Genomic DNA, 17,200 nt, shown 5'->3' with positions numbered 1-17,200 from the left:
TTCAACAGTGTAAATAAGTTTTGATGGATGCAATAATGGAATACTGAATGGTATAGGTTTGTAAAATATGGAGGGATTTGTAATATTTAAATGAACCATGGAAAGAGAAGAAGGGAAGTCATTGATATTTTAAGGATGTAAAATGAGTGTTTTAAATTGCAAAACAGAAAATTAAATAAAAATTATATACGAAAGGAGGAGGATTGCACGCAGTCAAAGAGAGCAGGCAACCTTAAAAGCAGTGTTTTGGACATGGCTATGTAAAGCTGATTGATCAGATTTGCACCGAGATAATAACACAAAAGGATAAAATTACCAGTTTAGAGACAGGCAGAGACCGACAAGATGATGTCTCACTTCAAAAGAAATGACAGACAATAAGAGAGAAAACATCCTGAAATAATACGTAACTGCTGCTGGAAAAGATGTGGTTGTAATCTTAATATTCTGGAATCAAAGTTGTTGTTTTTTTATATGCATGCAAAAACTAGCATCTCTAAGAAGGCAACTTACTCTCGCATGCTCCTCAGCTTGGTTGCAGCCGTGGTGCCGCTCAGCACTCCTGATCGTTCGGGTCCCAGCGGAGTCGCTCTGGTGACAGTCCCAGTTCCTACAGATCAATGCAGAGATGGACAACCTCATTCACCTTGCATCACTACGGATCCATAGCACTATTCAAGGACAATCAAGAAAAGGCTAGCAATTCACCTTTGTCACAGGGAAGCGCTGCCTTGATTAAAGACGAATTAGCTTATTAAGTAGACATTAAGGCAACCTGGCTCAGCAGGGACAGTGACGGTTTCAGTATGATAGCACATGCCAGATCTACACCATGTCTTGTAAAAGATGTTTTTGTGGGGGGAACTCCTATAACAGTAGGAGAAACTGCACAAAGAAGCAAATTTGGGTTTTTATTATTTTGTTTTTCAGTTTTTCAAATTTCATAAAATCTTGAAAGCACAGCTGGAGAAGTGGCAGTCAGAGGATTTTTCTAGAAACTACAAAGATTGGTGAAGTGTGCATGAGGAGTGTGGGAAAAGCAGCTATGCTATAAGTAAACAAATACCTTTGACCAGTTAAAAGGTTAAAACTTATTCTATCTATCTCACAGACTACCTTTAAAGACATATGTGTGTATGTTTAACAGTCCAAATACGGATCAAAACCAACCTTAAGCTACATGTTGTTGTTGTTTTAGTCCACCATGGACATGATGTCTTAACTTAATGGCAAAATATAAAGAATATATATTTGCAGGATGTGTCGCTGTGATCTGCGTAGTCTGCACACTCTTATTCTAGCAATGTATTTTTACTCCTATAATACTTCAGATTCCTTTAACATGAGATGTTATTAAATGCATCCTTCTCAGCTTTTCTGGAAAGTTGGACTAAATAACCCATTTTTTTTATTAGGTTTTTGCCTTCGTGCTGGCTATTGGGTCAAGAAAACCTGTTCCTGATTGCAGCATTATTGCCCTCTCCAGTAACGTATGTATCTTGCACAAATAATTAAGCTCAGTTTATAAAGTTAGAAACCAGCTCATTCATTGTTACGAAGCTTTGCAGAAATGGGTTGCGTGTGAAGTCTTGGAACGGATTTCTACAAGCACCGTGGGGATTTGGGTTGCGCTCTGTTCATAGAACCTGATTAGTTTCTGCAGCTCTTCCTTAACCCCTGTCCCCCCCTTGTCATATTGTAGCATTATTTTATAAAGCATATACATCAGAAATAGAGACTGTCACACATGTGCTCGCCTTTCTATTCCCATCTCCCCTCTATGCAGGAAGGCTTTGTCAAGCTGTAAGAAAAGAATACACTCCACCACATAGCGGAAGCAGAAAGTGCAGAGAAAACATAGCACCTGAGTCTACCATGCCACACCCTTTTGCATGTTGGATAGAGTTGCACATGTTTTGCTGTAACTGTTGGAATATATTAACAAACAGAAGGGTGCCTGGGCCACTTTTGCCATCTTGACAGTTAGCTATAGCCTTGGCAAGAGTGCTGCTGGATGCTGGTTTGCCCTTAAGTAGAAGTGACCTCTGGACAACAGGGAGAGACTGGAATCAATTTTTTTTTGTTGATGAAGGGGAGGGAAGTTTGAACTTCAAATCCCCACAATTGGGTGAGCTGCCATTGCTCGGTCCCTGCTCCTGCCCACCTAGCAGTTCGAAAGCACGTCAAAGTGCAAGTAGATAAATAGGTCTGGCGGGAAGGTAAATGGCGTTTCCGTGTGCTGCTCTGGTTTCGCCAGAAGCGGACCCCAGAGTCGTCCGCGGCTGGACCTAATGGTCAGGGGTCCCTTTACCTTTAACACTCTCCTACTGAACGCTCAAAACATGGAATTGCTAGGCTTTACTTTCTCAATCAGGGACGCGGGTGGCGCTGTGGGTTAAACCACAGAGCCTAGGACTTGCCGATCAGAAGGTCGCTGTTCGAATCCCCGCGATGGGGTGAGCTCCTGTTGCTCGGTTCCTGCTCCTGCCAACCTAGCAGTTCGAAAGCACGTCAAAGTGCAAGTAGATAAATAGGTACCGCTCCAGCGGGAAGGTAAACGGCGTTTCCGTGCGCTGCTCTGGTTTGCCGGAAGTGGCTTAGTCATGCCGGCCACATGACCCGGAAGCTGTATGCCGGCTCCTTCAGCCAATAAAGCGAGATGAGCGCTGCAACCCCAGAGTCGGCCACAACTGGACCTAATGGTCAGGGGTCCCTTTACCTTTACTTTCTGAATCACTATTTGATGAAAACATACCTAGGAGGGGAAGCATAGGGCTACCCAAGTATCTTGGGCTTGGCTTAGTGCTTCCTATTGGCTTGGAGCTGGAGGAGCTTCACTGCTGTTTTCTGCTGGTTGGAATTCCTTATTGCAATGCACCCCAGTTGCTGTTGCAGCCTTTTTGCTGGAAAATACATCCTAGGAGTGTGTGTTGTTGAATGACTGCTGTTTAGACATCCAAACTGGAGACCCAGGTTTCCTGGGTGGAGGCATGAGCCAGAACTCAATAAAAGAAGAATATCCCCTAGACCACGGGTGTCAAACACAAGAGCCGAGGGCATACTCCAGAAGTGCGTGTACCATCCGTGGTGTCACTTCCAAAACTAGCATCTGCAAATATTTCAAGACCTCCAGTCTTCTGACTGGTGAACCTCAGCCTGTAGTGCATAGTCCCTTTCAAATAGCGGGCTATGCGCTTCAGAGCTTTCCAATCCTGAACAGTAGGATTGTTAGCATGTCTGCTAAGCAGGTTAGTGCTTACAGCTATGTCAGGTCTTGAACATCTAGCAATGAAATTCAACTTGCCTAGAATGCATCTGTATAGCGTTGTGTCAGAAAACGCTTCAGCAGTACTGTCTACCTGGTAACCTGTCACCATCGGTGTGTCTGCTGGGTTTGCATTAACCAAATTCAACCTGGTTAATACATCAGCAATTTTCTGTGTTTGGTGTACCAGAAAATTACCTGCTTGGTCTCTCTCCACCTGCAGAGAAAGATAGTTGGATACCTCACCAAGATCCTTCATGTCAAAGTGCTCCTTCAGCTGAGCTAGGGTGCTTTGGTAGAAAGCCTGATTCTTCCAAAACATCAGAAGATCATCAACAAAACATAAACAATACAGTTTGTTTTGCCCCTCCTCCTTGACAAACACACACGGATCAGCTTTGCCCTGGTGAAAACCTAGAGAAAGCAATGTCTCAGTAAGTTTTGTGTTCCAACACCTGGCACTCTGCTTGAGACCATATAAGGATTTCCGCAGTTTACAGACCATTCCCTTCTGTATCTGCATTCCATCAGGTGGAAGCATGTACAGCTCCTCCCCCAAAATCCCGTACAAAAAAGCTGTATTAATGTCATGATGGGAAACATGCAGTTTCTCCTCTGACGCTATCTTGAGCATCAGCCGAATGCTCTCATATTTGACGGTGGGTGAGTAGGTCTCGTGGTAATCCTGTCCTGGTACCTGTGAAAAACCTCTGGCAACCAATCTGGCTTTGTGTCTGACAACCTTGCCATTCTGGTCTGTCTTGGCCTTGAAGACCCATTTGCTGCCAACCAGTCTCATCCCTGGGACTACCGGTACCAGCTCCCAAGTTTGGTTCCTGTTCAAGGAATCAACTTCAGCCTTCATGGCATTAAGCCAAGGCTCAGCATCTTTAGAGGTTAACTCCTGGACCTCTTTGAAGCTTGAAGGTTCCCACACCTTCGCTGAGCTACTAAGAACAGCAGTTGCTGTCTTAGCAAACTCATCAGCAAATCTCTTTGGAGGTTTGCCCTTCGTCGCCCTTTCAGACCTGCGTACTAGACGCAAGTGTTCTGGACTCATCTCCTCCTTCTTAGGAGAAAAATGACCAATGGTGAACAGTGGTTCTTCCAGTTCATTGTCAGACGCATCAGATGGTCTGACTGAGGCCTTTGCGCTCTTGTAGTCTGCTGTGTCATCACTGTCGCCGACACCAGCAGCAGCGCCGCCCACTGAACTGGAATCCGAACTCTGATCATCATCATCATCATCATCATCCTCAGTTTCCTCTTCTGCCTCAACATCATCTGCCTTTTTCACATCACCTTCATCCTCCTCTGGGTAACTCTGGAAAATTCCCACATTTCCGCCCCACTTAGGATTGTAAGTAGCCTACAAGCCAGAGAACGTCTGCCCTCTAGTGGTGCCGGCCGTTCTACACAGGAAACCTCCACTTTACATGTCCTTTACATAGTCCTACAGATACAACCGGCCCTTTGAGGGTGACCAAACTGCTGATGCGGCCCCTGATGAATTTGAGTTTGACACCCCTGCCCTAGACACTGAACCTAGCCCCGGACATCGACCCAAGCACTACAACCTTCCAACCACGTGAGGCTGCTGTATTGCTGGTGTGTTAATACTGCTTTTATAGTAACTGCTGGCAGCTAAATCTGTGAGCTCTTTCCTGCATAGATTCAAAAGCTGATTCAACAGCAACACTTCTTCAGAAGTACACTTTGGGTAGCACAGATTTGTTCTCAAAGAATGCTGGGGACAACAAAACGTTTTTGATCAGCTCGAGATGTTTCATCAGCAAAATGAAGGCCAAAAATAGTTCTTGCTTAATACTGCAAAACTCTTTCCAATTCATGTAAATTTATACTCTCATGGAGACATTATGTGACTATAAAATGGATCACCTTCATTGTGCATTGCCTCTGCACTCTGCTTGCAAGATCACTTTTGAAAACGTTTGTATAGTAATATTAGTGGGGACGAGATAAGCTTCTACACAAAGCATTACATCCCATTGTTACATAACTTGAGCACTGTAGAAGATACAAAAACAGTCACATTGGGCCATTCATTATAGCTACATTGCATCGTTTTGCAACTTGCAATCCATAAATGTTTAATGAACATTAGCATTCATTAATGTTAATGAACTGAACATTGATCTTTTTAAATTCCACCAACTGCTTTACGCACATGACACAAAACAGCGCAAGCACACCATTTAAGCCTCCCACACACCAAATGCAATGTTCCTTTTGTTTGAAGGCTGTTCTTATCAGCTAATACACGGCTAAATCATAAATGAAGTGCGGGAGGGCAAGGATGGGGGTTTAACACTAGAAAATCAAAGTTTAGCACGTGGCATGGTAAACTTAAACACCAGTCCAATGTCACAAACTGTTGTGTCAGAAAATAACTACATATTTAATATGCGTGATGGCTCACCATGTGTACAGGTTGCTGGCATATCAAAAATTTGTAGCCAAAAAAGGACTATGTTTGCGCTTTAATCGGAGGCTGTGATTCTCACTGGCAAGTAGAATGCTTTAACTTTTACGTACAAAAGTCCAGAAGTTCTGGAAATGGTATTTTGAGAGAGAGATGCTGTCTGACCAATAATATGACATCTAAAGCAAGATAGGCTTTTTAACTATGTAGAAAGATCGTAATGAAAATGCTTTAAGGTATTTTAGAGGAAGGATACAGATCTCTAGGAAGGAGCATTGATTGGTCTTAGCACTCCCCACTATGTCACAAACACATTGTTCAGTTAACAGAAAACAAGATATCCCTGGATGCTACATTGGTATTGTTTATTTATATCCTGCTTATCCTCCAATGAGCTCTTCCTTCCCCTCCATTTTTTCCTCCGAACAACCCTGTGTGGTAGATCAGGCTGTGAGAGAGTGACTGGCCCAGTCACCCAGAGAGCTTCATGGCTAAGCAAGAATTTGAATCTGACTCTCTCTTGTCCTAGTCTGACACTCCAGCCCACGGCTAAATAATGTGATGCGCTCCAGATGTTGAGTATACTCCAGTAACCCCAGACTGTTGGTCAACAACATCTGGATCACACCACCAGAGCCGGTCCACCCATAGGGCAAGGTGAAGGAACTGCCTCAGGCAGCAGGATCTTCAGGGGCAGCAGTGCCTGATGTAGATCTTTCTTCACCCAGCCCTTCTTCCCTGGCAGGGAGAGGGATGCCATTTTGTGGTTTGCTTCAGGTGCCAAAATGTATTGAGTCACTCCTGGACACGACAACAGCTACTCCTGTTCTAACTAGACTATGATCCAGTGTTCAGGGAGATACACTGGCACAAATATTTAACACATGGCTACCAAAAAACCTCTCCAGTTTCTTCTGTTGGTATCACATCTTTTCTTGGCTCCTGATGATGCAGTGTCTACATTGCAGGCCTAAGGCTGTAATCTCTTATTTAATTAAGTTATATAATGAAGTGGACAATATACTCAGTTGGTGTTAAATGGCTACAAGCACCTTTTGCAACTTTTTCATTTTGTATCTGAATGCTTTAACTCCCATGGGATTGAATGCAAATTAGTGGCAAATTGGAAATGGACACATTTCTTTTTCATTATCCAAAAAACCCCTCCAAAACCAAATGAAAATAAAAGAAATTGGGATTTCCATAAAATAAAAAGGAAATTAAACCAGCATACTTAATTATTAAAGTATTGATTTATATACCCCTTAATTTCCAAGGTGGCTTCTCACTCAATTTATCTATTTGTTTAATATCTCCCTCTTGCCTACTTCCTATTCCTGATAGCTATGGAGCCTTTGCATTTACAAAACTCCCAATTGCACACACAAAATTCCGCCCTCCAAATGTGCAATGCAAATGTGTACACATCAGCTGGATCAGAAAAGAACATGCTCGGTTTAACTCTACTTCTAAGCCTGGGCAGAAGTGGATTTGAGTTCGCTTAGAAACTTAAGTAAGATCATGGCCTCCTGGCAAATAGAAGGGGAAGAAATGGAGGTAGTGAGAGATTTTACTTTCTTGGGCTCCATGATCACTGCAGATGGTGACAGTAGTAATGAAATTAAAAGACACCTGCTTCTTGTGAGAAAAGCGATGACAAACCTAGACAGCATCTTAAAAAGCAGAGACATCACCTTGCCAACAAAGGCCCTTATAGTTAAAGGTATTCCCAGTAGTGATGTATGGAAGTGAGAGTTAGACCGTAAAGAAGGCTGATCACCGAAGAATTGATGCTTTTGAATTATGGTGCTGGAGGAGACTCTTGAGAGTCCCATGGACTGTAAGAAGATCAAACCTATCCATCCTTAAGGAAATCAGCCCTGAGTGCTCACTGGAAGGACAGATCCTGAAGCTGAGGCTCCAATACTTTGGCCACCTCGTGAGAAGAGAATACTCCATGGAAAAGACCCTGATGTTGGGAAAGATCAAGGGCACAAGGAGAAGGGGATGACAGAGGACGAGATGGTTGGACAGTGTTTTCGAAGCTACTAACATGAGTTTGACCAAATTGCAGGAGGCAGTGGAAGACAGAAGTGCCTGGCGTGCTCTGGTCCATGTGTCACAAAGAGTCGGACACAACTAAACAACAAGAAGAAACTTAAGTACCATCTGAGGAAGTATTAGGGCTTTTTCTCATCTGGAACTGAGTTCCAGCACCTCTCAGGTGGGTGCCATTGCTGTTATAAGAGAACAAGGCAGGCATTCATGGTTCCAGCACCTCTTTTTCTAGAAAAATAGCACTGGGTGGATAGCATGTTGGAGCTAGAAAAGCCCACTCAAGGTCCAAGACTGCTAAACTAGACTCATGATTTCCTCCTGCCATTACATGTATATTCCATTTCTCTTGCATCATAGAACCAAATGTGGCATGTTTCTGTTTCCCAGAAGTCACATCTATGCATGGATCAGCCCCAGGCCTGAGGTGCTTCTGCAAGTTGGTGGCCTCATGACGTCCGGGGAGAATTTCTGAAAGGTGGCGATTTGTCCTGGATCTTAGGCAAGTCAATTGAAAAATTGTGGTTTTTTGTAAAAAAAGGAAGAGCTCAACAGCTTTTGGGGGGGTCCTGATTTTTACTTTTCAAAATACGGCAACCCTACTCATGTACTTTCAGTGAGGAAATAGCTTTTTGTAGCTAATTTAGGCATCCTATCTAGGGATATGACTGCATTGGCATGGAAGAGTGGGATTAATGTCCATGTTGGCTCCATCTCCAACCTTTATACATTCAACCAAAGTTCTGAACAAAGCCTCTGTGCATACAAGTTGTATAAGTGAAGGCTGTGTTCACAGCTTTGCATACACAAGTGGAGACTGGGGACAGAACCAACAAGCACGTTGGTTTGTTTACATGCTCCTTTGGAACCTACTGCTGATCATCTGATGCCACAGGTTTCCTATAGCTTTGTTTCATCATTGCATGTAGAAGTAGGTTCTACTCAGTATAAAAGGAGCACTTATCTGGCCTTGGTTCATACTCCATAAACCTATCTATGAGGATAAAATGGAGCATGTGTTAATAAGGCCATCGACATCACAGCAATGATCCCTAATGGAATACAGGCAATTGCCAGCATATCTAGAGGAACTGAACCATGCAGAGGGATAGCTATGCCAGTTTCTTGCAGCAAAAGCAACAACGAGTTTTGCTAATCTTGAGTTAAAAAATTAACACAATTATTATGGCATAAGTTTTCATGGACTGCAGTCAATTTATTAAGTAAATACATTAAGTAATATGTATACAGTAAAATAATATAAATATTAAGTAAAAATATACAGTGACTAAACACACAGCTAAACAACATAGGCAGGAGTTTAGGAGTTAAGTCATGCACATTTAAATCTACACTTGTTACAAACTTGTCTGTGGGGAAATGTGATATATTAAAAGAGTGTGATGGATCGTATCCAATCCCAAATTAATTCCAAATGAATTGACTTTAATGTTTTTTTCCTTCAAGGCAACATATGCTAATATCCATTGGAATCAATTGAGTATGACCTTAATGTGATGAAAGATAAATGGTAAAATTTTATTTTAATCAAGTTTTTCCTACCCATGAATCTAATTATTCTTTTTTTAATTGTTTCTAATGTCACATTTTTAACTTTGTTGTTGTGCACCACATACTAAATATAGAAAAGCAAATAAATAAATAAATAAATAAATAAATAAATAAATAAATGAAATTCATAATAATACTAGTCTGAAATCAAATATTCCTTATGATCAGTATTCTTTCTGTTAAGCTTGCAGACTCAAAAATATTCCAATGCTAGTTTTGGAGCTGAAGTTATTGGAAATGAGCTTTTCTTTCAAAGGAAAGACACTTATGTGTGGTCTGTAAAGGTTGACAGAAGAAGCACCATTTGTTTTTATGGGTCTTCTGAGTGTCGTGGAGAGAAAGAAAAATCAATTCAATGTTCAGTATTGTTATCAAACTGTTCCTAAATTGAGGACACATCATCTTACCTAGACAGCTGGTGTTTAAGATGTTCTCCATGTACCTGACCATTGCTTCAACATCACTGTCCTGTAGCCAGAAGGAAAACAAAGAGACCTTGGGCTTGGAAACATCACCATATGAGCAGTATTAGTTAGAGAGAGAGAGAGAGAAATGCTAAGAGGCAAATGTTACAATCATTAGAAATCACTGTACACCACTGTTTTAAATCTTTTGCCAGTCCTGCAAGAGAGAAGGAGAATATGGTCTATGCCAACAAATTTGTTTTGAGTCCCAGTCCATTGGTACAGGGGACGCAGGTGGCGCTGTGGGTTAAACCACAGAGCCTAGAACTTGCCGATCAGAAGGTCGGCGGTTCGAATCCCCGTGACGGGGTGAGCTCCCATTGCTCAGTCCCTGCTCCTGCCAACCTAGCAGTTTGAAAGCACGTCAAAGTGCAAGTAGATAAATAGGTACCGCTCCGGCGGGAAGGTAAACGGCGTTTCTGTGCGCTGCTCTGGTTCGCCAGAAGCGGCTTAGTCATGCTGGCCACATGACCCGGAAGCTGTACGCCGGCTCCCTCGGCTAATAAAGCAAGATGAGCGCCGCAACCCCAGAGTCGGCCACGACTGGACCTAATGGTCAGGGGTCCCTTTACCTTTTTACCATTGGTACAGAAGAACTATGCCTCCTAGATATGCACAGCGGATATTCATTCTGCTCAGGGGTTAGATAAGCATTGTTTGGCTGCTCTAGGTAGTTAATATGGTCTTTCTGCACCAATATTATTTCTATGTTCACCCATAAGCCTTGCTCTGCCCTGCTGCTATTAACATTGTCTATTCAGTTCAAGGAGAAACCAGTGCTTAACATACTGTGAGGGCCAGGGGCCACCATCACAGAGACAGATTTGAACAGATTCAGCCTCCAAAGGATGAACCAGAAGCTGAAGGGAATGAAAGGTAAGCGATTTCAGGGAAGACCAGAGACTTTTATTTCACCACCCTTTCACCCAATTCTGGGTAAGCAGCCACTTCTAAATTGTGATTGTATGGAGAGAAAACTTTAATACCCCCCCCCCCAGTAGCATCTAGCCTGTCTCATCACTGGTGATCATTTTTGACTCAGGCTGCAGTGTTTTCAATTTACAAAGCTGAAAACAAGGGTTTGTTTGATGGTGAAGAATGGAGATTTAGAAGAAGGAAAAGATCAAATACGCTGACATAAGGGAAAGGTGATGAGACTGTCTTGTTTTATTGATAAGGTGCTAGATGCGAATGTGCCAGGGTTGTATAGCTCTCGCCTGATTGTATAGTTGCTTCATCCATTAATGACAGAGAAATTTATGTGTGTGCACTGGGTGGAAAACTATCAGGCGCAAACAGTAGAATCAAATTCTGGCAGAGGTGTCAATAAAACCACATCCATTTCTCCCCTAATTTTTCTTGTCACAGAAATGTGAACCACAAAGACATGACAAAATGTGAACCGTGAAGGCTTGACAAAATGTCACTCTGCCCCAGTCTGACTGCCAGTCCCGTATTTAACTCTGTATTGTTCAAAATTCTATTTTATATTGGATGCCTTTGGAAATACTGAATCGCAGCCAATCCTGTTCAAAACACAATTAACTGCCACTTGTGATTATATAATACCTTTACATTCTACTTGGAAATCAAAGGAAAAGTGTGGATTAGGAAGGGGGAGGGGATACAAGTTGCAGTAATAAAAGTGAGGAACCATATGTATGTTGCAGCCGACATCGGAGAGTTTTCAAAACAGTGGTACCTTGGTTTACGAACTTAATCCGTTCCGGAAGTCCGTTCTTAAACCAAAGCATTTTTAAACCAAGACATGCTTTCCCATAGCAGCAGGGGACTCAATTTACAAATGGAACACACTCAACAGGAAGCGAAACATGTTGTGCTTCCAAGGCAAAGTTCACAAACCAAAACACCTACTTCCAGGTTTGCAGTGTTCTTGAATCCAAGTTGTTCATAAACTAAGCTGTTCTTAAACCAAGGTACCACTGCATGTTTACTTAGTGCCGTCTTAACAGTCTATGTTCAACGGGCAGCTGAAAAGCAAGTGTATACCTGCCGATTTGTTTGACACACAGTCTGTGATGTGACCATCTCTTCGACTTCTGTCTCCTCCTCCTCCTCCTCCTCACTTGTTTCTGAGCATGAATCGAATGCATCATTATAATACTCTTCTGCAATGACTGGATCTTCTGGGATCTCTGTAATAAAATAGAAATAATAAATGAAATTAAAAATCATTATCAAAAATTGTTTAAAATATCACTTTAAAAAACACATACAGATGAGTCAAACTCTCTAGTGAGAAATTTATAATGTAAGAGGAGGAATATATGAACTTGCATGGAGGTTCTAGCACAGGGGTCTGCAACCTAAGCCCATGGGCCACAAGCGGCCCACGGCCGTCATTTAACCGGCCCACAAGCTGCCCCTGAACTGTGCCACCCACTAGGCAAGTCCCTGCGCATTGCGCTAAACTGGCACGGCGACTAGCTTCTGCGGCATCGAAATTCACGTCTGCGCAGATGCCGGAAATTGCTTGCACGTACGCTTGCTCGCTCGCAATCCGGCCCACAGAGGGAACTCCACTGGAGTGAACCGGCCCAGGCGAGATAAACCTTGCCGACCCCTGTTCTAGCAGCTGTCAAACACCCTGGAACTCTATATGAGGTGGTCATCCTCTTCCACAAAGCATGCAACTTCGAGATGGATGTTCATGGAGTGATGAGGATGATGACATATGCCTAGCCAGCCCTATCAGCCAAATGAACCCTGCTGATCAGCGTGGTGAGATATGTTACAGTCAGCTCACCCTCCTGTTGAGGAGGAATATGAGTTTTTACATCGTACGTGTCCAGTGACATAAATAAAACCCCATGCTAAAAATGTGGTTGCCATGCAATCATCCTGAAATTACTTCCTTGCAGCAAGACTTTGCACAGCAAAGTGAGTTCTGTGCCCTATGGTGCCTGAAGATCTGTCTTTTCTTTTAGGTATGTTTCTGACCTCTGTCTGCAATCAGACATGGCATACCCAGCGGAGTGTTGCATAGCAGCTGCTCAGCTTAGCTGGGTGATCCACCTGCACATAGCAAGATCACAGCAAGGATCCCTTATTCAGGGAAAATGAGTGGTAAGAGAAAGTTGCAATATTTTATTACAGCAAACAATGCATTTTTGGGGAATCATGCACTCAGCATCTCAGGCAACTGCTAAGGGCCCTTGAGTGCTCTTGCCTTCACTGGATTGGGTCCACCTTCTCTCTCTCCCCCTGCATTCCTTAGCTTAGTTTTGATTTAGCAGCAGGTGGCTACTAGGCAGTGGCAGAGCTTCAAGCTCCGGTGGGGGTGGAAAGCAGGTGGGGGCGTGGCTGGCACACATCCCGGGGGCATGGCACGCTGCCTGCAGGAGCGTGGCGCCCAGCACAGGGGGAGCAGCCGTGATGGCACCCCACTGGGATCGTGCCCACACCCGTTCCTCCAGTGCTAGGTAAAGGTAAAGGGATCCCTGACCATTAGGTCCAGTTGTGGCTGGCTCTGGGGTTGTGTCACTCATCTCACTTTATTGGCCGAGGGAGCCGGCGTACAGCTTCTGGCGAACCAGAGCAGCACACGGAAACGCCGTTTACCTTCCCGCTGGAGCAGTCCCTATTTATCTACTTGCACTTTGACATGCATTCAAACTGCTAGGTTGGCAGGAGCAGGGACCGAGCAACGGGAGCTCACCCTGTCACGGGGATTCGAACCGCCGACCTTCTGATCGGCAAGTCCTAGGCTCTGTGGTTTAACCCACAGCTCCACCCGCGTCCCTCCTCCAGTGCTACTAGGTGGTTAAATGACACCCACCCTTTAAATTCCCCATGTTGTCCTAGAACAACACCGTGTTTCCATATTGTGGGAGATTGTAAATGGGGGGGGCAGGGGGGGCTCACAGTGGTAAATCTGCAGAAGAATTCTGAGGTTACTGGCCCTTTGCTTGGACAGCCCATTCAAGTCTAGAAGCACTCCTGATTGGAACTGCAATGGGGGAAACTAAAAGAGTCCTCCTTAACATTAGCTTAATGATAAAAGTGTTGTTCTCCTGAAGAAACAAGAGGAAATGTACCTAGTGCATAATGAATACTGAGGTTTCTGCCCAACACTTTATAGGCTGATTCATTCTGCAAGAATTGAAACTCTGCAGAAAAAGCAATGAAAAATGAAACCTCTAAATGTGGGCTTGCCAAGTTTCCAGCTGCCTTTCCCAGGTAGCATCATCTTTTATATCTACTGCAGTTTCCCCTTCGTGAGATAAACAGTCGTTGAAAAATAGTTTTAATTTGCTCCGTCCCCGGAGCTCATTAATTAGTGCATTAATGCAGCATTCTAAATTTCGCCTGCATTTATGCGGCACTGAGTGACGTTGCAATCGTAAGCATGCTTACTCAGAAGTAAGACCTGCTGGGCCTTACTCCCTGGCCAGTGTGTTCAGGATTGCAGCCTCAGTTCATTTATTTTAAAGAAACAAAGCACAATGGAATAAGGTGACCACATGAGGACAGAGTTTTGCTACAAGTTAGCAAGTTAATAATGGACAGAAACGGAAAGAACAATATTTTTCTTGCAATTTTTTTTGCATTTAATTCCAAATCCTATCCATGGAATAAATCTGCTTGTAGGTGTCCAGGAATGTATCATTCTACATACCGTATTTTTTGCTCTATAAGACTCACTTTTTCCCTCCTAAAAAGTAAGGGGAAATGTGTGTGCGTCTTATGGAGCGAATGCAGGCTGCGCAGCTATCCCAGAAGCCAGAACAGCAAGAGGGATCACTGCTTTCGCCGCACAGCGATCCCTCTTGCTGTTCTGGCTTCTGGGATTCAGAATATTTTTTTTCTTGTTTTCCTTCTCCAAAAACTAGGTGCGTCTTATGGTCTGTTGCGTCTTATAGAGCGAAAAATACGGTACTTGTTCGCATTTGCAATGCAATCGGTGAACATTCGAAATTGGTGGTTGGGGAGCTCACCGTGGCATGACTCAGATCAAGCTCAGCATTTACCAGCTCAGTACAGACAAGCTTTCTTGGTGAGCATATGGAAACAAGCCTTGCATTTTCTGAAAGTTCTCGCCAGACTCAATAACAACAACAACAACAACAAAATTATTATTTATACCCCTCCCACCTGGCTGGCTTTCCCCAGCCACTCTGGCCGGCTCCCAACAGAATATTAAAAACACGATAAAACATCAAACATTAAAAACTTCCCTAAACAGGGCTGCCTTCAGATGTCTTCTAAAAGTCAGATAGTTGTTTATTTCCTTGACATCTGATGGGAGAGTGTTCCACAAGGCGGGCACCACTACTGAGAAGGCCCTCTGCCTGGTTCCTTGTAACCTCACGTCTCGCAGTGAGGGAACCGCCAGAAGGCCCTCAGAGCTGGATGATGGGGGTGGAGATGCTCCTTCAGGTATACTGGACCGAGGCCATTTAGGGCTTTAAAGGTCAGCACCAACACTTTGAATTGTTCTCGGAAACATACTGGGAGCCAATGTTGGTCTTTCAGGACCCTCTCCAGCTACTAATGAAGTAATGAGGCCATGCCCATGCCATTTATGCAGCAGTCTGCCACTTATTTTGGGGTCAAACATTCAGCTGTGTCTGTGAATTGGCAAAATCCACAAATTATAAGAAAGCTAATTGCCAATGAAGAATAAATTATGCCACAATGTGCACAATTATCCCTATTGTGTTCATTCCATTATTTGTTTCAGTAACACAAAGATTTATGATTAAAGTCTCTAGGTAAAGCTAAAAAAATGTGATCAAGTAGTGTCACCCTGGGGAAGTATTATTAATTTCCTTATCTACTATAGCTTTCCAAAGCAGAAGTAAACAAGTTATGAGTGCTGCTTTTCCTAAAACAATAAGAGAGGCACATAAGAAATAGAGCAGAAGACTAAATATATAAGTTTTTTATCTTCAGAAGTGCTTAAGGGGGGGAAGGAAAGAGAACATTCTAAAGAGAACAATGATGGCAAAGGGCACTTGGCGATCACCTGTGTAAACGTTCTTTTATGCATGGCACAACAGTTACTTGAAAAGTTGCCCTCTAAGAAGCACAGGATCCAGCAGCTACCTAGCAAAAGCTGTGCAGGCATACCCTTAAAAACCAACTTGAACATAAGCGTAAAGGTAAAGGGACCCCTGACCGTTATGTCCAGTCGCGAATGACTCTGTAGTTGCGGTGCTCAACTCGCTTTACTGGCCGAGGGAGCCGACGTTTGTCCGCAGACCGCTTCCGGGTCATGTGGCCAGCATGACTAAGCCGCTTCTGGCGAACCAGAGCAGTGCACGGAAACGCCGTTTACCTTCCCACTGGAGCGGTACCTATTTATCTACTTGCACTCTGACATGCTTTCGAACTGCTAAGGTGGGCAGGAGCAGGGACCAAGCAACGGGAACTCACCCCGTCACGGGGATTTGAACTGCCGAACTTCTGATCAGCAAGTGCTAGGCTCTGTGGTTTAACCCACAGTGCCACCCTCGTCCCTCCTCCAGTGCTACTAGGTGGTTAAAAGATACAGACCCTTTAAATTCTAAATGGTTTAGACCACAGCACCACCCATACATAAGCATAGGCTTTCTAAATCCTATGCTTACTTTGAGGATCTGCTCAGTTCTTCAAACAGACAAAGGAAATGGCAGAATTCTGATTGCTAATTGTTGTAATGAGAATGATTTTGAAGAAGTTGCTTGCCCACCCATAACTCGCCACACAGTTCTTTTGGATTGGGTTGAAATGGGAAGACTATTTGAATAACAGACTTCTGGAAGGGAAGCAACGTTGGTCTGATGCAGCAAAATATGAGTGTCTTATGACATTTAAGTTTGGCTTACCATAACATGCAAATCAGGCCTATTTGTTTTGTTCAATACCTACTATTCTAGTTACTGGTAAAGGCTACTCCTCCTAATTTTCAGACATAAAATGATTTCAGATGTCTTAAGACCATTTCCCAGAAATCAAATAAATTGATAAATAATGAAATTGTGGCTAGGAATGCACCGTTAGTATACTTATAATAACATATGATAATGCAGTTAACAGAGTCTCAATTGTTTCCTTATGTCTGCTTCCAAATGCATTTATTGAGAAGGGAATCCGTATAAATGAGCAACAATCCTTCCTTTCAAATTGAATATACTGAGTTTCTAGTCTTAAAAATGATGCTATTCTGCAATATTACCAAGGAAATGTTACATGAGATGCTTTGAATGGGCTGTGCAAAGGCTACCCGCTAATAATTATACTAACGAGAAGTCATTTGTCTTTTTTCAGTTAAGAGTTCCTGGAAGAGTTGCCATGAAAAGGAGTGTTGTACCTGGATAAACAGAATCTAGACAGCATTTGCTGAATTGTACAGTGAAGGAGTTCAAATTAGAGAATGGAATTCATTCAATGCACATC

General features: G+C 43.2%; 1 protein-coding gene and 1 long non-coding RNA gene across 7 annotated transcripts in view; one reads left to right on the top strand and one right to left on the bottom strand.

Annotated features, from left to right (window-relative positions):
• Nucleotides 1-17,200, bottom strand: part of NEK11 (NIMA related kinase 11) — a 79,949-nt gene that overhangs the window by 6,286 nt on the left and 56,463 nt on the right. For 5 of the 6 annotated variants that reach the window (XM_053410643.1, XM_053410642.1, XM_053410641.1 and 2 more), the window contains exons 13-15: nt 11,810-11,955; nt 9,743-9,803; nt 514-610 (exon numbers count right to left, since the gene is read on the bottom strand). In XM_053410643.1, coding sequence (XP_053266618.1) covers nt 514-610; nt 9,743-9,803; nt 11,810-11,955 — 304 coding nt within the window. The remainder of the gene's footprint in view (nt 1-513; nt 611-9,742; nt 9,804-11,809; nt 11,956-17,200) is intronic. The other variant, XM_053410646.1, reaches the window with a different exon arrangement.
• On the top strand, nt 1,416-10,787 carry LOC128398258 (uncharacterized). The gene is made up of 3 exons (XR_008327079.1): nt 1,416-1,490; nt 9,231-9,294; nt 10,561-10,787. It is a non-coding gene; the product is annotated as an uncharacterized LOC128398258 (long non-coding RNA).

The sequence above is a fragment of the Podarcis raffonei genome, chromosome 12 (genome assembly GCF_027172205.1).
Source record: "Podarcis raffonei isolate rPodRaf1 chromosome 12, rPodRaf1.pri, whole genome shotgun sequence".
In the NCBI taxonomy this organism is placed as follows: Eukaryota; Metazoa; Chordata; class Lepidosauria; order Squamata; family Lacertidae; genus Podarcis; species Podarcis raffonei.
This window is presented reverse-complemented; position numbering and strand designations above follow the sequence as displayed.